Raw genomic sequence first — 23,509 nt, forward strand, 5'->3', positions numbered from 1 at the left:
AACAAAATCAAATGAATTTGGTAATACAGGTGCACAACCTTTTATCCGAAGATCCAAATAACGAAAACCTCCGAATAGCGGCCATTTTTTCGGTCCTTGAAGAAAGGTCCTTGAAAACGTTCACCGAGGGCGGCCCGCAGAGGTGACAGCGGAACCTCCGGTCGGTCCTCGAAGAAAGGGGAACTAAATCCCCATTCATAAAAGAGAAGGTGAGGGTATATTGCGCGGGAGGGTTAATAATTGACAATCTGCTGCTGCCTGCCCGCTGAGTTAAAACGTTCCCACGGTAGACTCACGATACACAGTGTTTCGTGAGTCTTGCGTGGGAACTTTTTAACTCAGCGGGGCAGGCAGCAGCAGATTGTCGCTCCCTTCAGTTTCACCCCACCTACACCCCTCTGCTTCCCGGCCATGTGTGTGACCCCTTCCCTCCCCTCTCCAGCTCCCCGCCCATTGCACCGGCGCGGGGGCTTTGCACTGTCTTCACGTCGGCGATTGCAGCAGGACCAACGGGACACCGACCCCCAGGCCCACTGCAAGCACGGAGATCCCAGAGACCCACAGCCAGCAGCAGCCCAGCCCCGTTCCAACTCCAGAGGAAAACTGCAAACTGGCCGGAGACGTCAGGACCACCAGAAGCCGTTCCCCGAGCTGCGCCCCCTCATCGGGACACCGACCCCCAGGCCCACTGCAAGCACGGAGATCCCAGAGACCCACAGCCAACAGCAGCCCAGCCCAGCCCCACTCCAACTACAGAGGAACCTGGGTTGCGGATGACGGGGCGCAGCTCGGGGCGTCGTAGGGGCCCATCGGGGAGCGAGTTCCTGTTGGTCTTGACGTCTCCGTCCACCTGCCATCCTCCGGGAACTGTACCACCCTTGCAGGAGAGTGGGGTTGTTTGCAGTTGCAGAGGGAGGGGGCAAGGGCGGTACAGTTTCCAGTCTCAGCTCCAGTCCAGGGGGGTGGCCGGAGACGTCAGGACCAACGGGACACCGACCCCCAGGCCCACTGCAAGCACGGAGATCCCAGAGACCCACAGCCAACAGCAGCCCAGCCCAGCCCCGCTCCAACTCCAGAGGAACACGTAGGGGCAGAAGCTGATGGTGTGCAAGGTACGTCTTGTTCTTGGGGTGGCGGATGAGGGGGCGCAGCTCGGGCTGTGGGCAAACTGCCACTTGTCGCCGTAGCGGCCCATCGGGGAGCGGATTCCTCTGGAGTTGGAGGGGGAGGGGGGTATTGTGCTGTTTGATCGCCTCCTGCTATCCCAGGGACAGGGAGACACAGCGACTTTTTAGACTGGTGGGCAATCACTTCCAAAGTTCTGCCCACACAGTCAGTACACCTCTCCTACACTGCATTTCATACAAACATTTATTCTGCAAGAAAAAACTACATTGAAGACTCAAACACGCGACCGAGTTTACTGCCGGGATCAAGGCGCAAACTCGCGACCTTGCGGATATGAGCCGAGCACTCTACCACTGAGCCAGCCATTAAAATCTACGCTAAAAAAATTCCATTCCGAAGACCGACAAATTCTGAATTACGAAAAGTGTCTGGTCCCAAGGCTTTCGGATAAAAGGTTGTGCACCTGTAATCCAAAAGTTGTCCACAAGTTTAGAATTCCTGGTTTGAGGGAGATGAGAAAGTTATTAATTTTACTGCAGTATTTAAAGTAGGTTTACATACAACTCATAGCATGAAGCTAAATGTTACATCAATGAATCCTGAAAATTAAATGGAATTTGAGTTTAGGTACAGAACAAATAGTACATTTGATTACAACTTTCAATATCTTTGTCTATACAAACGACACTGATCTCAACAATACATAAATCCACAACATCAAATCCCCTGTGTTTAGATTTGATTGATGCGTCTGTCATTTCAAGGACGGCTAAGCAATAAATGCAGATATCCTTCAGTTTCATCTGATATTGAGAACAGTTTTTCACTTACCCTAAGTCTCAATCCTCAAAAGAACATCTAGGTCAGCTTAACCAAATCTCCTAACCTCAGTGGATGTTCCACATTTACAGCTTATTGCTCAAATACTAAGTAGTGCTTTACTATCAAGTTATCTTATGAACGACAGAATGGTATCAGTGGCAATGACCTGCAACACAAAACATCCATTTCATGCAATTTTGCAGTTTAAATTATACCAACAGTAGGAAGTTGCCTGACACTCCACATTAGTTTACACGTACTGAAATAACAACATATTCTAAATTGATCAGGTCTCTTCGAATCACACTGACACCTCTTCCTATTTATTCTATCTATTTCAAAATCTAGAAGGGGTTCATAACAAAAACTTCAAGAGAAAAGTCAATGCTTCGCAAATCCTGATTAAAAAAAAAAGTCCTCATTAGACAGTCGTTGTTGTAGTGCAGACTACGCATTTCAAAAGCGGACAAATGCTGAACAACCAAATACAAATGATGGATGTTACTACAACTAAATGCCAATTGCAATTTTACTCTACATCTATTTTTGGAAACTTCTCTTTGAATTGTGCAAGCTTCCTCTGCATTTAAGTCTATAACTGAACTTCTCACGCTGATCACAAATGTCTCACGCTCTGTTGTGAGAAATTCTGTGATCAACGAAAATGTCAAAACTCATATAAACTGCATGGGCCGCGGGTGTTGGAGAGCCGGGGCTGAGGGAGGAATGGAAGCAGTGGGCGGGTACAGATGTGGGGAGCCGGGGCTGGCGATTGTTTGCCGGGCTGGCGAGTGTTTGCGGGGCTGGCGAGTGGCTCGCTGCAGCTCCGGCCATGGAGCAGACCCAGTGCAAGTCCCGGGCCGTCGGAGGCGTCGGAAGCGTTGTGCCGCTGCCGTGAGAGTCTCTGTGCCGAAGGGACAGAGACTCTCAAAGGGAGGGGGAGAGAGAGAGGGAAAGGAAACAGGGAGACAGTAGGGAGAGAGAGAAGGGGTGAGACAGAGGGGGGGAGAGTGGGGAGAGAGAGGAGAGGAGGGAGAGCGGAGGGAGAGGGGGAAGAGAGAGGAGAGTGGGGAGAGTGAGGTGGGAGAGAGGGGGAAGAGAGGGGGAGGGAGAGAGGGGGAAGAGAGAGGGGTGGTAAAAGAGAGAGGGGGGAGAAAGAGGAGGGAGAAATGAAGAGAGAGAGGGAAGAGAGATGGGAGAGAGAGGGGGTGGAGAAGAAGGAGAGAGGGGAGGAGAGAAGGGGAGAGGGAGGGGGGAGAGAGAGGGGGAAGAGAGAGGTGGTAAAAGAGAGGGGGGAAGAGGGAGAGAGGGGGGAAAGAGAGAAACGGGGGAAAGAGGGAGAGAGGAGGGGGGCAAAGAGAAAGAGGAGAGAGACAGAAGAGAAAGAGGGGAGAGAGAGGGTAGAGAGAGTAAGTGAAGTGGGAGGGAGAAATGGGGGAGAGATGTGGGGGAGAGAGGAAGTTCAAGTTCAAGTGAGTCATGTGTCCCTGATAGGACAATGCAATTCTTGCCTTGCTTCAGCACAACAGAACATAGTAGGCATTGACTACAAAACAGATCAGTGTGTCCATATACCATTAATAAACACATGAATACATAAACGGATAAAGTGCAAATAACAGATAATGGGCTATTAATATTCAGAGTTTTGTCCGAGCCATGTTTAATAGCCTGATGGCTGTGGGGAAGTAGCTATTCCTGAACCTGGTTGTTGCAGTCTTCAAGCTCCTGTACCTTCTACCTGAAGGTAGCAGGGAGATGAGTGTGTGGCCAGGATGGTGTGGGTCCTTGATGATACTGCCAGCCTTTTTGAGGCAGCGACTGCGATAGATCCCCTCGATGGAAGGGAGGTCAGAGCCGATGATGGACTGGGCAGTGTTTGCTACTTTTTGTAGTCTTTTCCTCTCCAGGGCGCTCAAGTTGCCGAACCAAGCCACGATGCAACCGGTCTGCATGCTCTCTACTGTGCACATGTAGAAGTTAGAGAGAGTCCTCCTTGACAAACCGACTCTCCGTAATCTTCTCAGGAAGTAGAGGCGCTGATGTGCTTTCTTAATAATTGCATCAGTGTTCTCAGATCAGGAAAGATCTTCAGAGATGTGCACGCCCAGGAATTTGAAGCTCTTGACCCTTTCAACCATATATATACTGGACTGTGGGCCCCATCCTACTCCTTCCAAAGTCCACAATCAGTTCCTTAGTTTTGCTGGTGTTGAGGGCCAAGTTATTGTGCTGGCACCATATGGACAGTTGCTCGATCTCTCTTCTATACTCTGACTCATCCCCATCAGTGATACGTTCCACAACAGTGGTGTCGTCAGCGAACTTGATGATGGAGTTCGCATTATGACCGGCTACGCAGTCATGAGTATAGAGTGAGTACAGCAGGGTGCTGAGCACGCAGCCTTGAGGTGCTCCCGTGCTGATTGTTATCGAGGAGAGAGAGGGTAGAGAGAGAGAGGTGAGAGAGAGAGGTGTGAGAGAGAGAGGTGAGAGAGAGAGGGGGAGAGAGTGTGTGGAGAGAGAGCAAGGGGAGAGAGAGGGAGAGAGAGGGGGAGAAAGAGAAGGGGGGAGAAAGAGAGAGGGGGAGAGAGCGAGGGAGAGAGAGTTAGGGGAAGAGAGAGTTAGGGGAAAGAGAGGGGGAGAGAGAGAGGAGAGAGGAGGAGAGGGTGGAGAGAGAGAGGAGAGAGGAAGCGAGAGATGGGGGAGAGGTGAGGGGAGAGAGGGGGAAGAGAGAGAGAGGGGGGAAAGAGGCGGGAGAGAGAGAGGGGGAGAGAGAATGGAGAGAGGGGAAGAGAGGAGAGAGAGGGGGAGAGAGAAGAGAGGGAAGGGGAGAGAGAGAGGGGGGAGACAGGGGAGAGAGAGAGGGTTGAGAAGAGAGAGAGGGAGAGACAGAGAGGGAGAGAGAGCAGAGAGAGGGGAGAGAGAGAGAGGGAGGGGAGAGAGGGGGCGAGAGGAGCGAGAGTGGAAGAGAGGGGAGAGAGAGAGGGGGAAGAGTGAGGTGGGTGGGAGAGAAAGAGAGGAGAGAAAGAGAGGGAGAACAGAGGGTGGGGGAGAGAGAGAGGGGGAGAGAGAGAGGGGGGGGGGAAGATAGGGGGATTATAGAGGCAGGGTTGCCAACTCCCATGCATTGAGCGTGAGAATCACGCATTTTGCCAAATTCTCATGCTGATCACAAATTTCTCACGCTCTGTCGTGAGAAATTCTGTGATCAACGAAAATGTCAAAACTAATATCAACTGCATGGGCCACGGGTGTTGGAAGCAGAAGCAGCGGCGGGGACATGTGCGGACGGGGAGTGGGGATGGTGAGTGTTTGCTGGGCTCGCGAGTTGCTCACTGCAACTCCGGCCATGGAGCAGCCTCAGTGCAAGAGTCCCGGGCCATCAGAGGCATCGGAAGCGTTGTGCCGCTGCCGTGAGAGTCTCTGTGCCAAATTCGCCCAGGTGACCAGCATGGATCAGGCTGCGGCTCGGTGCATCCTGGAGGACAACCAATGACTGCTGGAAGTAAGTACCAAGCACTGGGTAGAAACGGTGGAAGATAGTGGACTTCAAATGTGAATGGTTGGAGAAAGCACCCTGCTTGCATGCTAGATTTTCACTTACTGTAACTGCAGGAAAAATTTTCCTGCTGAGAGGAAGACAGCAAAATACTGAAAATATTGGAGGTGAAAATGACTTCAGGCCAGTTTGTTAGGAAAATGAAAGAAATGGTAACAGACTACTTATACAGCTGAGTGAATATAATTTTATGGATGATAAATTGTGTTCAACCAATTGATGACTTATTTGACAAAGTAACTAGCATGTTAGACAACAAGGAAGCCAATGGATGTAACAAATGGTCTGTGAAGTGCCCCATAAAAGATTACTGCATTAGATAAGCACCTGTGGACTTGAACGTAATAGGTTAAGTCCAGGGGGTCAGATATGGGGCTTTATGTGAGGGCCAGATATATTGTCAGCACAGAGGGGCTAGGAGCAAGGCCAAGTGTGCATCCAGAGTCAAGGTCCGGAATAGTACTAGGTATGCAGTCAAAGCTGGGACCAGGGGAGTGTTCAGCACTGGGAACCTAAGCAGGTAAGCAGCTATGATCAGGGTAGAATAGGGGGGGGGGGGGGGGGCAGGTGTAAGGCTGGACTCAGGGTCAGGAATGAGAGAAGGTATGCAACTGGAGTCAGGGTCAGGCGTAGTACCCGGTTTGCAGTGAGACCCACGTTGGTCAACATAGGCCGTGTTTGATTATAATCTGATTTCCATACATGAATACACTAAGATCAGTCATGTGCTGCACGTGTTGATCAGAGCCTGGGCTCTACTGTGGAAAGTAATCAGGAATGTAATTTAGTCTAACCTTATTCATAGCTAATCCAATTTAAAGCATATATATTGCATTCAAGTGTAAGTTAAAAGACTTGCTACAGTATGCACCATATTGCACAATTTCAAGCTGAAAAATGCAAAAGCCCCGTACCAACGGGAGGGGGGAGGGGAAAACACCCTCCTCCCACCCCCCCACCCCGGTCGCTATGCTCCCTCGGGCTTGGTCTCTCGCAATTTCTCACTCCCAACTCTCACCCAATGTTGGCAGTCATGTAGCCAACTCAGCATCAGTTTCATTACTGGACCTAGCTGCAATAAATATCCTGCAAATGTAAGTTATTCAAGGAAACAAACACATTAACACAGCAACCTTGCAAATCTTTCAAAGAAACCAGAGATCAGACCATTCAGGCTCCATTACAGAATGCACCTGATATTTAATTTCTTCTGTATACATTTCACACCAACTCATCCTCATCCCAGATTCATTTCCAGTATTTAGATTGATTGTTCCTCCATCCAGCCCAATACACACTTAATGTTCAACCTCTTCTTTCTCCTTTATTTGCTAATATGTTCTTGAGGATCCTTTAATCTAGGCATGAGTTTACTCTTCCTTGCATAAACACTTATTATTATAAACATATAAAGGATCTAGCCAAACATATAATTGTATAATAGCATTTGAATAGACTATACCGCTGAGTATTGGTACTTTCCAGTGATGTTAGAGAAAAACTTCTGAATTAATTTTGTACCAATGCAGCAAATGTTTTACTCCATGGTTTCCAGAAGCATTAATTATTTTTCCTTGCATAACATATCAATTATAATTTCAGAGCATAAAACATGGACTAATATACTCAAGGCATAGATAACTTTCTGTCAGATATAGCTGTTTGGATTTAGCCATTTAAAAACTTCTTGATATTATACAATTTCATCCCTTTGTCCTTTACAATGATGTTTCCTCTCAAATCACGTGCATAAAACAATCTAGCAAAATTAAAATAAAATTCCTCATCATAGACATCAAATTTCATATGATTGTCACCAAAAGAATAAAGTTAAAAGAATAAAAGATAGTTGATGGAAGTAGACCAAAATCCCTAACATTTACCAGATATGACTACGGTATTTTCATTACCGCAAGAGGGGATAACAAACCACAACATTTATTCACTGCTCATTACTCTGCATTACACTGTAACCTGATCTTGTGTAGTGCCTTTCAAGTGTGCTATCAAGCCATCAAAACTAAAAAATTGACATGGAGCTACATGGGACTTCAGAAACAATTGCCAAAGACTTGGTCAGCAGGTTTTAATGAGCATCTTAAAGAATGGTAAAAATATTTGAAGGGAATTCAAGTTAAAAGGTCACTGAAAGCGCTAGTATGTGGATGAACATGGATGAAAAGAAATTGGCAGCATTGGAACAAAGTTTTGAATTAAACAAGTTTTTGCAGGGTACAAAATAAAAAGCCAACTTATAATTAAAAGATAAATAGCCAGATCTGGAAGTAACAAAGGCAAGGTTGAAGGTTTTTGCAGACGAACTGAGGAAAGGGGTGGCGGATGGTCAAGTGGAGGTGGAAGCAAGAAGCATTAGTTATGATAGGAATTCGTAGTCAGATACTCTTCTCATTGTCAAACATGGTTGTGACCATTCTGGTTCCAATTCCAACAGTTGGTGTGAAGAGAATTTAACAGTGGGAACCAAAGATATTGATTGGCTTCCCTATATTTTATGAGGAAAGGAAATGTTATGAGAAAGGAGCTTCGTGAACCATCAAGTTAAAGTGAACCATTTCTGCCAAACATGTTAGCGTTTGTTACCTTATATCTTAGATTCCTCAAAACCAATCACAATGTATACCTTGAAATAAATCAAATTTGCATTTGAAATAAGTACAACCCTTTTTCTATCTCTTCCCTAATAAATCAGTCAGCATACATATCACCTGTTTATATGTTATCCTAAATATCAGTGAAATAAATGTTGTGATATTCTCATGGCATGTAGAGTGGGAGTGTTTTATTAAGAGAAAAAACCTAGTTGCAGTAGTAGTGTGAACAACCCAAATACAAATGAACTAAAAGTTCCAATGTTATTGTTCTTTTGATTGAAACCACTCCTTTCTTCAATAAGATAGCCATTCATGCCAGTTATTTTGTATAGTAATAGCAACTGCTCATCTTAAGTACATACAAAAAGGTATCATAACCAATCTTACTTTTCCATAAATTCTAACTGATTTGTCTACTTCCAGTACCTTTTTGTGAAACAGATGACATTATCGTCTGTCTATTTTAACTGTCAATTATTTATTTAATATTAAGATTGTGCCAATTCAAAGACATAATTTGTAATTAATATCAGTATAACTTACAACAAGGAAATTGAATTGTAATGGAACTTCCACATAACCATTTAAAGAGATGTATAAAGTGTTCTTGCCTGAATAAATTTGTGCCGAAATTTAAGGCAGTAAAGGCTGACAAAAATTAATCACTCAAAATGAAGTGTAATATCAGCATCAATTTACGCAGCACAAACTGAGTTGAGATTATGGTGGATGACTGTCATTTGGCTGCTGTGTGGTTGACTATTTTGTCACCTAGCTTTGTATTTTATAAACAAAAACAAAGTGCTGGAATAACTCAAAGGGTCAGGCAACATCTCTGGAGAACACAGATAGGTGATGTTTCCGTTCGGGGCCCTTCTTCAGGCTGATTGTGAGGAGGGAGAGAAGGAAAGCTGGAAGAGAGGAGGGGCACGAAAAAGCCTGGAAGGTAATAGGATGATACACATGAAGGTGGTTTTTTGATATGAAAATAGTTGGACAAAAGCCAGAGATGAAAAGACAGGAGGAGGTATGAGACAAACAGGTTGATGAGTCCAGATGGGGCATGGGGAGGGGGTAGTTATGTGTAGAGTAGAAGTGTAGAGTAGTAGTTATGTGTAGGGGGGGGGGGGGGTTCATAACTACATAGCCTTACCCCTCTCCCTTCTTCTGCCATATAACCTCCTCTCCTTTTTTTCCCTTTTAATTTTAAAGAACCTCATAATTGGTCACATAATAAAATAACAAAAAAAAAAACATTCTGGGAAAATCTAACAAATTAACATTATATCTGTAGATTTGGTATGAACAAAGACATTGTGCAACGTTGCTGCTTGTCAAATTAATGCCATTAATACAAAAAATAATCCAAATAATACCCAAAGCCAAGAAACTGACATGGACTTCACCCACAAGGTATTCTCTTAAGTTTCTTCCATCAAGAGTAAATTTAGCTCTTAGGGCTGAAGGAATCAAGGGATATGGAGAAAAAGCAGGAACAGGGTACTAATTTTAGATGATTAGCCATGATCATATTGAATGGCGGTGCTGGCTAGAAGGCCCGAATGCCCTACTCCTGCACCTATTTTTCTACTTTTCGATGGTACCTCATTGATGTAGTTTAACGTGTAGTTTTTAGCTTAGAGGTACAGCCTGGAAAAAGCACTTCAGCACATAGACCACACGGTCATTGATCACCTGTTCGCACTAGTCCTATTTTTATCCCACTTTCTCATCCACTCTCTAGGCATTTGGGGCAATGGGAGGAAACTGGAGGACCTGGAGGAAACCCACGCAGTCACAGGAAGAATGGGGAAACTTCACACAGACAACATTCCAGGTCGGGACGGAACCTGGGTCTCTGCCACTGTGAGGGAACAACTCTACCAGATGTGCCACTGTTGTCTGCAGCCGTAAATTTAATTTGGAAAATCAACAAATTACAGTGGAGAGAGTATTCCCATAGAGATATTAAAAAAGATCAAAGATTCAACATAGATTGCGAGAAACAATTTCCTCTTCCGTGGGAATCCCAAATAAGGGGCACAGTCTTAAAATTAAAGCCATGCTATTCAGGAGTTAAAGTACTATTTTCACAAGGGGTACAAGGGGTAGTGGAAATCCAAGAATAGTAAGAAATAGAGTATAAATGTGGATAAAACAGATGTACAGATCAGAGGACCAATTGAAGGGTATAACAGTGTTGAAGGACCAAATGGCAAAATCCTGTTGTGCATAACAACTCTGCCAGCAGAATGCCAATCTATTATTGTGAAAAAGACAACGCCTCCACATTTTTTGATTTCCATCATGATAAAAATTAAACATGCCAATTCTTCAGAAATTAGGCACCTACAATGTCCTATTAAATCATAAAACCTATTAAGCTCATCACTCCCAAGAAAAGCAAATGTAAAAGCTGGACAAGCAGACAATTTTCTTCCAACATATCCCTTTATATTGCTTTGTAAGATTTTAATCAAGACTAGAAACAGTATGCAAAATTTAGTTGAGTGATCAGTCACCTCTGGCTGATCATAAGCTGCTTAAGGAATTACAGGAAAGTACAGTTGAATTTAATATGATGCTGCATCAGACTGGCTGATTATTTGCTGCTAGACATGTCCTGCAGTAAATCTGACCAGATTCACCCTCTGTCTGCAGCAAATTAAATTCCACTGCTTTTAAGCACAACAAAAGAATTGATCAGTAAAGGGGATTAAGAACTTTATACACCCAGGACTGGTGGTTTAAATTAATTTTTCCACAATGGCAGGTTTAATATGCAAGCATAATATTTGGTAAAAAGGAGCAACTTAATCAAGCGGAGCTAAGAAAAATATTTAAATTTGAATAACATCTAACAGAAACAATGGCTATAATTCTTCCTCCAACATCATGTAGACATCAAAAAAGAAATTCTGCACTTATCACCACTAATAAGGTTAACATTATTCAATTTATAGACTAAATTGCATCAGTCAGAATTAAGACTAATACTCATTTCAGGTGCAGCATATTAATTGATGATCATTGTTCCAACTAAAATAGCTGTGTGAAAAGCATAATAGGATGAAGTCCCACCTCAATAATTTTTCTTGCCTCTTTGTATTTCCCAGTATGAAGAAAAGCGAAAAAGAGGTCATATAGCATTGTCATTTCACCTCGCTCTTGGTTCACAAAATCCATAGCTGCGTGCACAGAAAACATTAAATAATGTAACTAGTAAAATTAAAGCTTTATTTTTCATATATATCAGCAAGAAATCAGATATTTTTCTGTTAAAATTCACAGTTCTACTAATTTCTGAGGGCGGTGGAAATAAATAATTTATAAATTATGCATATAAAACAATAATGCAGATATCCAGTCAGGAGCTGGACGCAGCTCAAGGGTAATTTCAGGAATCGAGTAACAGTCTTTATCTTATAACCTAGTATAACCTTTGTCTTATAACCTTAACCTAGTAACTTTTGATTCATCATCTTCACTTTCTTTGTCATAACAGGTCCAGTTACGACTGAATTAATCTATGCAATTTCATGAGACCTTCCTGACACCTTCCATGTCATCAAAATACAACGTGTCTTAGGAATGGAAAACACGACAACTCTATTTTAATTCAAGCTTTAGGTTGGAATGAACAATTTGCTAATTATCAACTTCCAGAGTTTTGAAAATTGCTTTTCTCAATACAAACCCAGCCTGCTTAGAAGATTCTCTGAAGGATCTTAAGTACTCAAATGTAGATTGAATCTCTCCACTGAAACGGTATAACTAGTTAATGGTATAAATGCAAATATAAATGTCAATAGGCAACATCCAAAATCTTAAGCATAAGCATTCCCAGCATAATAGCTGCACTTCAAAATATTATCTGACATTCACAAACTATATTAAATTGAACCAATGTTTCCATGACAATGGCTTCCAGTGTGCACTTGAAGCACTGGCTTCCAGTGTGCACTTTTTTTAACCCAAATTAGATTTTAACCAACATTTCCTTTATTGCTTAATTATTTTTGGAAATGCCATAATTTCATGAAATAGAAGTGACAATATGTGAAAATTGCCTTCCATAGGGATAAAAGTACTTTGATATAAAAGTTTCATATCAAAAAGTGATTCTCTGTTTTACCAAATAGCTTTGTCCACATATACAGTGGCTTGCAAAAGTTTTCATAACCCTTGAACTTTTCCACATTTTGTCACATTACAACCACAAACGTAAATGTATTTTATTGGGATTTTATGTAATAGACCAACACAAAGTGGCGCATAATTGTGAAGTGGAAGGAAAATGATACATGGTTTTCAAATATTTTTACAAATAAAAAACTGAAAAGTGTGGCGTGCAAAAGTATTCAGCCCCCTTTACTCTGATACCCCAAAATAAAATCCAGTGCAACCAATTGCCTTCAGAAGTCACCTAATTAGTAAATAGAGTCCACTTGTGTGTAATCTAATCTCAGTATAAATACAGCTGTTCTATGAAGGCCTCAGAGGTTTGTTAGAGAACATTAGTGAACAAACAGCATCATGAAGCCCAAGGAACACACCAGACAGGTCAGGGATAAAGTTGTGGAGAAGTTTAAAGCAGGGTTAGGATATAAAAAAATATCCCAAGCTTTGAACATCTCACGGAGCACTGTTCAATCCATCATCCAAAAATGGAAGGAGTATGGCACAACTGCAAACCTACCAAGACATGGCCGTCCACCTAAACTGACAGGCCGGGCAAGGAGAGCATTGATCAGAGAAGCAGCCAAGAGGCCCATGGTAACTCTGGAGGAGCTGCAGAGATCCACAGCTCAGGTGGGAGAATCTGTCCACAGACAACTATTAGTCGTGCACTCCACAAATCGGGCCTTTATGGAAGAGTGGCAAGAAGAAAGCCATTGTTGAAAAAAAGCCATAAGAAGTCCCATTTGCAGTTTGCCACAAGCCATGTGGGGGACACAGCAAACATGTGGAGGAAGGTGCTCTGGTCAGATGAGACCAAAATTGATGTTTTTGGCCTAAATGCAAAACGCTATGTGTGGCGGAAAACTAACACTGCACATCACCCTGAAACACACCATCCCCACTGTGAAACATGGTGGTGGCAGCATTGTGCTGTGGGGATGCTTTTCTTCAGCAGGGACAGGGAAGCTGGTCAGAGTTGATGGGAAGATGGATGGAGCCAAATACAGGGCAATCTTGGAAGAAAACCTGTTAGAGTCTGCAAAAGACTTGAGACTGGGGCGGAGGTTCACCTTCCAGCAGGACAACGACCCTAAACATACAGCCAGAGCTACAATGGAATGGTTTAGGTCAAAGCATATTCATGTGTTAGAATGGCCCAGTCAAAGTCCAGACCTAAATCCAATTGAGAATCTCTGGCAAGACTTGAAAATTGCTGTTCACAGACGCTCTCCATCCAATCTGACTGAGCTTGAGCTATTTTGCAAAGAAGAATGGGCAAAAATGTGCAAAGCTGGTAGAGACATACCCCAAAAGACTTGCAGCTGTAATTGCAGCGAAAGGTGGTTCTACAAAGTATTGACTCAGGGGGGCTGAATACTTTTGCACGCCACACTTTTCAGTTTTTTATTTGTAAAAAAATTTGAAAACCATGTATCATTTTCCTTCCACTTCACAATTATGCACCACTTTGTGTTGGTCTATCACATAAAATCCCAATAAAATACATTTACGTTTGTGGTTGTAACGTGACAAAATGTGGAAAAGTTCAAGGGATATGAAAACTTTTGCAAGCCACTGTAACAGTGCCTTATAACAATGATTTCACACATTAACACTTAAATTATATTCCAAATCTATTCCATTCTAGTGAAATCAAATCATCTATCAAAGCCCCGATTATCTCAGAATATTTCACAGGTCTGTTTTTAAAAGACAATAATTTGAGCAACGCAATTCTAATCAATTGAGTGATAGGCAGAGGATTTGGGAAATATAGAAAGATATTTACAGGTATACTTTTACAGAATCTCATCCATCGTTACCTTTTTGCAACAGATCGGTGTCTCCCTGCTCAACCAACTTGCACAATACATCATGGAGTCTCGGCATCTGGTTGTATCTCTTGTGACAATCGATAATTGCATCTAGTGCTGCGGGTATATTCCCCCTGCAACAGAATCAAACAAGCCTCAGTAACATAATGAAACATTTTTTGATAGAAGGCAATAATCAAAAATGATTATAGAACTTTGTGTTAATGCGTCCACCAAGATACAAAAGAGAAAGTGTGCTGGAATGGCCCTGCGGATCAGGCAGCATCTGAGGAGACCATCTATAGGTGACAATTTAGGTCAGGACCATTCTTCAGACTGATTGTTCAGATACCAATTATTCTGCAAAAAGAATTGGTCCTTTTTATCACATTCCAATTCATAAATTCAACTTTTTCCACTTTTACCAGGTTGCCCCTCACCCACAAATGCTCTTTTGGCATCAGAAAGTATTACATAATTGGAGAAAAAATTGCAGGTGCCCTGGCTGAGATTTATGAGATCATTAAATACGGGTGAGGGGCCGGAAGACTGGAGGGAGGCAAATGATGATCCTCTATTTAAGAAGGACTGCAAGGAAAAGCATTGGTCAGTGAGTCAATAGACAGTAGGTGCAGGAGTAGGCCATTCGGCCCTACGAGCCAGCACCGCCATTCAATGAGATCATGGCTGATCATCCCCAATCAGTACTCCGTTCCTGCCTTCTCCCTATATCCCCTGGCTCCGCTATCTTTAAGAGCACTATCTAGTTCCCTCTTGAAAGTATCCAGAGAACCGGCCTCCACCACCCTCTGAGGCAGAGAATTCCACAAACTCACAACTCTGTGTGGAAAAAGTGTTTCCTCATCTCCATTCTAAATGGCTTACCCCTTATTCTTAAACTGTGGCCCCTGGTTCTGGACTCCCCCAACATCGGGAACATGTTTCCTGTCTCTAGCGTGTCCAAACCCTTAATAATCTTATATGTCGAATATCTGTGGTCGTAAAGTTACCAGAGGGATAGGATATACATGTATTTAGATGAACAAGGCTGATTAGGGATATTCAGCATGGTTTTGAACGTGGGAGATCATGTCGCACAAATCTGACTGGGAATTTTTGAAGATGTAACCAAAAAGGTTGATGAAGGCAGAGCTGTAGAATTTGTATATATGGATTTCAGCAAAGCATTTGACAAGGTTCTGCATGGTAGGCTGCTCTGGTAGGTTAAATTGCATGGGATCCAAGGAGAGCTAGCTGGCTGGATAGAAAATTGGCTTCATGGAAGGAAGCAAAAGGGTGGAAGTTGTTTTTCCAGACCAGAGGCGGTGACGGGTGGTGTGCCTCAGGGTTCCGTACTGGGCTCATTGCTGTTTTTCATCCATATCAATTATTTGGATGAGAACATACAAGGCATGATTAGTAAGTTTGCAAATTACACTAAAGTGAGTGGTATTGTAGATAGCGAAGATGGTTATCAAAAAATTGCAGAAGGATCTTGTTTGGTTGGGCAGGGCTGTGGAATGCTTAATGGAGTTTAATACAGATAAGTGCATGGTATTGGATTTTGGGAAGTCTAACCAGGGCAGGGCCTACGCAGTGAATGGTAGGGCTCTGGGGAGTGTTGTAGAAGAGATGGATCTAAGAATGTAGGTACATAGTCCCTTGAAAGTGGTATCACAGGTAGGTAGGGAGTCAAAGCGGCTTTTGGTACATTGGGCTTCATCAGTCAAAGTATTGAGTATGGAAGTTGGGAGGTTATGTCACAGTTGTGCAAAGCATTCGTGGGGCCATGTTTAGTCACCCTTTTATAGGAAAGATGTTGTTAACATAGAAAATAGGTGCAGGAGTAGGCCATTCGGCCCTTCGAGCCTGCACCGCCATTCAATATGATCATGGCTGATCATCCAACTCAGTATCCTGTACCTGCTTTCTCTCCATACCCCCTGATCCCTTTAGCCACAAGGGCCACATCTAACCCCCTCTTAAATATAGCCAATGAACTGGCCTCAACTACATTCTGTGACAGAGAATTCCAGAGATTCACCACTTCTCATCTCAGTCCTAAAAGATTTCCCCTTTAAGCTGGAAAGGGTGCAGAAAGGGAAATGGAAAGGTTGTTACTCGATTCCTGAAATTACCCTTGAAGTCCAGCTCCTGCCCAGATATCTGCATTATTGCTTTTTTATATATACAATTTATAAATTATTTCTTTCCACCACCCTCAGAAATAAGTAGAATCATAAATTTGAACAGGAAAATATCTTATTATAACTTGCTGATGACAAATAGAGCTTTAATTTTAACAGTTGTTACATTATTTAAATTTTCTTGTGAAGGACCAATGTTAATGATTCTGCCAGTGTGGGCAAAACACTTGAATCAAAAGGTGCGAGGAGATAGGAATGCACGCACAAGATAGGACCTGGCCCCACAACTCTGTCCTGTCTGATGGCTGATATTATGGCTGATGTGCCCAAGGCTTAATTCCTCTTCTGTGCCAATTGCATGTAGTTCCCAATTCCAGAATCCTTAAAATCCTTATCCACCTTCTCTATAAATGCTTCCAGCATTCCCGACTCCACACATCTCCAAGGTTCTATCATCCTCCAAAAAAAATCCCTATGCACCTCAGCTTTAAATGAATCTGGAGGAGGTTACAGTGCCAATGGTGTAAGAACAGTGGTACATGGGAACAAGGGTTTTAATCGAGAAATTATTGCATAAACGCCAGGAAAGAGATAGTATTGAGTATGCAAATCTCAAAAATGTACAGCTATTTACAGTTTGGTTGAGGGTTTGATGCCTAAAATAGGGCATTACAATGAATGGACCATGAGAAGACTCAAGAATGTAATAAGTAATTAACAAATGAAGGTAGGGGCAGAGGTGCCATTCTTCCACAAGCAATTAAATTGGTTTAGTGAAAGGATGCAGATTTTAAATCTTAAGGCAGGAATGAGCATGACAATGAGGTTCCATGGTATTTGGGTAATCTGAACAAGAAACAAAGGAAAAGTAAATAGGATCAGTAGCAAAACAATAGAATTCACACTGTTTAAACGAATGCTGAAGCATGTTCCCAAGGCTGAGATGAAAGTGAAGATATCAACATGGAGGTGGTTGTCAAAATGAATTAAGTGCTGCTTTTACAAGGTGCAAACCACTTTCATAACTAATAATCAAAGAAAACAGGCTTCTAGGTGTTTTAGGACAAAAAAGTATTAATTCTGCATTTTAATAATTATACAAAATAATTTTCATACAATTCAGATCTGATCGTTTAGGCAAAACCTAGAATTGTTCCATCACTCAACAGTTTATCCTGTACACTCAGTACGATCATCACTATCTGGTTCATAGTCCTTTAACATAAAATCATATTGCCACTTGCATTAAGTGTAGCAACTTAAAAATTCTCTCATCCTAATCATTACACTTGTTCAAGTTGATGGAATTATGTTTTCAAATGTATTGAAATGTGGCCAACCTGTGCTTTGATAAGTTCTTGCTCTAGAGGCTTTAAGTCACAATTCTCATTTAAAGAAAAATCAAATGACTTTGGTGCATACTACCAGTCAAGCTTTTCCAGATCCAAATTGCAAATCTATTTTCCAGAGCTAAATTTCCCAAGTCTGCCATTTCACCAGTTTGCTTATCTTGAATGACAACATGTTGCCAAATTGATATTTATTTGTAAATTGATTATACTAGTGATACTATTGGCTTAATCTCTCAATTTGAAAGGCTATGTGTGTTCAATAATATTACCAGGAAAAAAAACCATGCATGGCTTCACTATTAGGGAACAGCCCAAGTTATTCCTCTCAGATTCCAAATTCCTTACCTGCTTGGCTGGTTGAGAATTGAATAATAACAAATTAAAAGCATTTCCACTGCCATCATTAAATGCCTGTTAAAGCAACCACTAAAAATTGCGGGGGAAAAAAACCCGTCTCAAGTACAAAAATGAACTAAATTGGGAGCATTACACTCGAACAGTATTTTTCTTCCATGTAAATGGGGCTTCTCCTGATAGATATGTACCTTATACCCTTCTCAAGCCATGTTTACAGTACACTGAGTGGAATCGTACTGAGACATTCAAATTTTTGTCATTTTGTATGAAGACAAAATTACAGGTTGATTTTTATCTGTGAATAGATGGTGCAACTAAATAAAAGCAACATACGAGACAAACAATAGAGCACTGCAGTGAAAAGCTTACAGCTGCTATTCAACTGCTTAGCCCCACTTATTCAGTGATGAAGAAGTTTACAATGGAAGAGCAAGAGACAGTTCATTTTTATATAATGTAAGGAAACACTGTCGACTGTTGATTTTAATTGCCGTGTGGTAACGTTACGTTAAAAGCTTCAGTTAAGTGGCAATTCATGACAGTTTTACTGATTGAAAAGCGTCTTTCGAAGCTGAAAACCTCAGGGAAAGGAGCAAAATAAAATGGGGGATGGTGGAAGAGAAAGAAACTGAAAGCAAAAAGAAACTCTTCTGTAACAAATCCCAATCTGCAAATCTAAATCAGATGTTAGTGTACAGGGAAATCAATTCTACATGGTACAATCAGCTTTGCACAATCATACATTTAAAGGACTGGCTCTTTACTGAGCTAAATGTTTCTCTGTTCATTAGACATAATGAGGAATCTTCAAGGAGACTGGTGTTGCAATTACAACTAATCCTCAAAAAATTAACTGTGTTGAAGGCTTTATAATTTCCCTAGGTACAATTTAGCTGTCACTTACTTTAAAATTTACTCAAACACGCTTTCGAAATAGCTGTAACTTCACATGTCAAGTGCTTTCCAACCAATTAAGTCTAACTGGAAGTCACTGTTAAACAACTGAATGACTAGACAAGATAGCTCATTTCCCTGCTCTTTTGTTCGGAATAATATGCTGCATTTACATTATCAGCCTCAACAGGATTTTCTGACAGGGACAGAAAAAATTGCTAGCGCTGTCCGTGCTAAGCACATGAAGCCTGTCATTTACCAATCATCCTTCAAAATGCAATAGCCATGAATGCAACTTAATTACAACCCAATGATCCTTGACGAAAAATCACCTTATCAGTGTCCTGTCTCCGCAAAGCAAATGAACTACTTTTGTCCTTCATCGCCGATGATGCTAAATTCATAATTGCAAAATAGAACGAGTTTAAAAAATAAAGCAAGCTACACTGAAGTCTTCACTATCATTAGAACACAGTTTGAAATAGGGGGAAGGGAAGGAATACATTTGCAACAACTAAAGTTTCATTTCTGTGCTGTGACTCGGTAGGATAAAAATGAGAAAAAACTTTAAGGATCAAGTATTTTCAGTGTGAAATACTTGTTCTTACAAATTACTGCCTCTGGTCAAAATATGCAAAGTAGATAGTGAAGGCCATGGCTGTGCTATTAATCCATTGTATATCTGTCAGACTAACGAAATATCTCACGATATTTACAATAACACTTCGTTCTTAATTAGTCGTGGCTGATAGTTGTGTTCATTTGGGAGAAGCTGGTGTCCTTTTTCTCTTACCTATGCATTTACTTGTTGCCCTCCCCTCCCCCATCAAAATATTTCATTAGCAACTACTTAAATATAAAGCCCCATTCTCAAAACAATACTTTGAATGGCATGATAATTTTACTCCGTATACCTTATAGACGAGAGTAAGCTCAATTGTTTACATTCTGAATTGACACTTCAATCATGCTCCTGAAGTGCTGAGCTGACAGGCTTGACAATCTGAAGAGCTAATTAAGGACAGGAATGCCTGAGTGGAAGAATGGAACACCTCTGCACTTTGTCCATACCCGGCACTCCTAGAACAGAGAGGTGAGCAGTAATCCTGAGCATTTCCTCCATACTGCCTAGCAATGCATCTCAAATCTCCACTTTAGCCAACACCTGCTTTTGACCTAGTGCTACAATTGTTCCAAGCCTCTCCAAGCTGGGACTCTCAACATGAATGCTCTATTCACTCCAGATGCAATTTAATCCCCTGATAAAATGTTGTCACATGTTGCCTGTTGTAGAATCGAACAAGATGTCTGGAAAGATGACCGATTAATTTTATAGTTCATTCCATGTTCGCTCCCAGCTAGGATAGGACCATAAATCAGAATAAAACAAACAACTTGGATGTCTGTGATTGATTGCTTTACAATGAATTCCTTTGGAAAGTACACAAATGAGTTCATGCTTTGTTGTAATAATGCCTCAGATATATTTATTTCTGTCTGTTGTCTTGCATAAGAATGCTGAGTTATGTAGGGTGCAAACATATTGATGCACCCCAATGAGGCACTACTTTAAAAGCAGAAATAGAACAAAACTAAGATGTGTTTGGTTCAGCTGATTACCTAAGGAATTGTAATTTCATTTTCTAGAATTTAGTAAGACGTGCACATTGGATTTGTCTTCATGTTAACCACCAGTATGCAATTTTCCTCTTTCCTGTTACCAATGGCAAAAAAGTGACTTTGACTATTTCATATCAAAAAGCACTACCAAAATAATTGTACCCTATTGTATCATTGTATCACACAATCCATGTAGCCGTGCAAATTTACCATCCACTGCCCTCAAAAATGAAAAAAAGTGCATATTTGTGTGTCTAATTCAAAATGTTGATGACGACATAAGAGAAGCCATCTTGAAGGAGTTTTTAAACCCGGCCCATGTGAGGAAGCTGAATTAATGTCAGTGGATACTGTCATTAATGCAGAGCGGTTCAATGATCATGTCATTTCAATTGTCTATGTAAATTTGTATTGCTTTATACTGCTCGACTTAGCAACATACAAGTTAGTTTCCCCTGAAATTGACATAAGCTGTCAACCTTTAGATAAGTAAATAGAAATGCAATGAAAATCCAAAATATACATTTCTAAAATTACTGATGCCAAGATTTTGAGATTAACCAATCAAGCAAAAATCCACTTCAAATATATTACACCAAATCATTAAAAATTCACATATTCAAAACTGTAATAAGGTAAAATGTTGATGAAATTGTGTTCAGCTTGCAGGACACCATCACCCAGTTTGTCATTTAACAAATATATTTAAATGGCAATAATTGTTTTGAAAAGTTCCCCCTTTAATCTTAAAACTAATGAATTTAACAGTGGATAGAGTGCTGGAATCATTCAGTAGGTCGTGACATCCTAGTTAGAATTTTGCATTCCAGCTGAAACTTTGACTCTTTCTCATTTCCGTTGGTACTGCCTGACCTGCAGTGTATCCTGCATTTTTAATATTTCTGGCTTTTGCAATTCTGATTTTCATTGACTGTAGACTGCTCCAGTATATAAAATGCACGTTTTGTACAATACGACCTTTATAAATTTTGAATAAACCAAACTGAAATATCTTCAAAACAATACAGCTTATCCAAGTACCTAAAAAGATGGCCATGGAAATACTGTATTGGGTTTTTTAAATTGTCCAAAATTTTATAGATTAGCAAATAGCTCCTGTTGACTATGGAATGGCAAATGTCACCCACTCTTTAAAAAGGGAGGAGAGGAAAAAGGAAGCTATTGCACACAGTAGTAAAATAAATACTGTAATCTATACTAATTTAATATCAGAATACCTAGAAACAAATAGGAGGATTGAGCAGTTAGTATGAATTTATGACAGGGAAATAATTTTTAAGCAGACTATTGAAATTATTTGAGAATGTGATTTATAGGATTGATAATGGACAACCAGCAGATGTAGTGGAATGTCCAGCAGTCACTTTGGCAAGCAGATAAATGATCTGGTGACTTTTATAATATGGTTTTCAGTATGGGAGTAAAAGGTGGCCTACTACAATTATACAGAAGCTTGGAAAGACCACATCTGGGGATTCACATGCAGTTTGGCTCTCCTTACACAAGAAAAAAATGTGTTTGCAATAAAGGGAATGCAATAAAAGCTCGCCCGACTGATTCTTGGAATGGTATGAAGAGGGATTGATTCATCTTAACCTGTGTACATTGAAGTTTATAAGGAGGGAGTTCACATTAAAAAATACACAATTCTGACATTGCTTGGTGTTGGCGAATACTTCCCGTTTGGGGAGGAGGAGTGGTCAGGGTTCACAAACAGGGACCAGCCTCAGGATAAAGAGCAAGACATTTCGGACTCAGATAAGGAGAAATCTCTTCATTCATGGTGTGGTAAAGCTCATACAGCTGGGCTCTAGAAGGCAGCTACAGTCTTCTATGCACCCAGAAGGCTGTAGTTGCCAAATCTCTGAACATATTTGAGGAGAAATTAGATTTCTGGCCACAAAAGGAATTAAGGGATCTCAGGAGTGGGTAAGCGTATGATTCTGAGATAAAGGATCAGCCACGATAGTTTTGAACAACATAGCAGACTTGAAGATCTAAATTATCTATCCTGCCTCCTAATTTGCAAAGGTCCATATTCTTTTTCAACAGAATCATTGCCGGAGGAGGTCAAGGTGACAATGGGGAGGATTGGGGATCAATTTGTGTATAAGGTGATTGGATGACTTTGATTTGTAATGTTATGCTACAGATGAGCATTAAAGATTCAGATAAGCATTAAAGATTCAGAATGCAATACCACCAATTTGAGATTAATTACCTTTAAGTTATAACCATAAATATGAAGGCATTTAAACAGGGTTTTCTCAACCCTGAATCTAGCCAGCATCTACATAGCATTGTACAGTTCATGCTAATTCTTAAAACATTGCAATGCTAAACGAGGCATACAGTTTCTGTCAAAACATTTAAAATAAAAAACACCAAAAGATTTTATTAAATGCAATATTCAATTCAGCTCTTAAGTCCCAGCTACGATAGATGTTTAATTGACAATTAAGTTTCTCTAACAAAATAAGATATTTTCAAAATAAATATATGACTAAAATCAAAGGGACAAACCAGGACAATCCAATGTTTAGCAGCATATTTAGTTTCTTACTAGGTAATGTTGATTTTGATATTTTCAACTTACTGATCAAGAGTGACTGTAATCAATGGTGAACAGAGATTAGCAGTGGGTTTGGCTAACCCCAAATTTACAATGGTTTCGTGTAGCTGCTTCACCGTGTCTGCTTCTCCCCTCAAGGCTGCTACATTCAGGATATGGAAGAATGAAGTAATAGTTGTGTCTCGTAGAACAATTTCTTTCTCCTTCATTTCCTTTAAGATTGAAATTGCGTCTATAATGCAAAACATAAAAAGTCCACAGTTAAAATTTATTCAAGAGGAAAACAAACTGCCTTTTTTTCCAGGGAAAAATGGCATTTTAACTAAGCAAGAAGGCAAATTCTGGAGTATTATTCAGATTTCAACTTAATTATTACTTGTGTATCTATCCGAGACTACAATTATGCACCACAATGGCATGATTTTA

At 41.1% G+C, this 23,509-nt stretch overlaps 1 protein-coding gene across 1 annotated transcript in view; it reads right to left on the minus strand.

Annotated features, from left to right (window-relative positions):
- lrpprc (leucine rich pentatricopeptide repeat containing) overlaps positions 1-23,509 on the minus strand; it is a 152,929-nt gene that overhangs the window by 45,080 nt on the left and 84,340 nt on the right. The window contains exons 23-25 of the mRNA XM_033025505.1: positions 23,108-23,315; positions 14,130-14,254; positions 11,206-11,312 (exon numbers count right to left, since the gene is read on the minus strand). Of these exons, the coding sequence (XP_032881396.1) occupies positions 11,206-11,312; positions 14,130-14,254; positions 23,108-23,315 (440 nt within the window). The remainder of the gene's footprint in view (positions 1-11,205; positions 11,313-14,129; positions 14,255-23,107; positions 23,316-23,509) is intronic.

Source organism: Amblyraja radiata, chromosome 8, assembly GCF_010909765.2.
Source record: "Amblyraja radiata isolate CabotCenter1 chromosome 8, sAmbRad1.1.pri, whole genome shotgun sequence".
Taxonomy (NCBI): Eukaryota; Metazoa; Chordata; class Chondrichthyes; order Rajiformes; family Rajidae; genus Amblyraja; species Amblyraja radiata.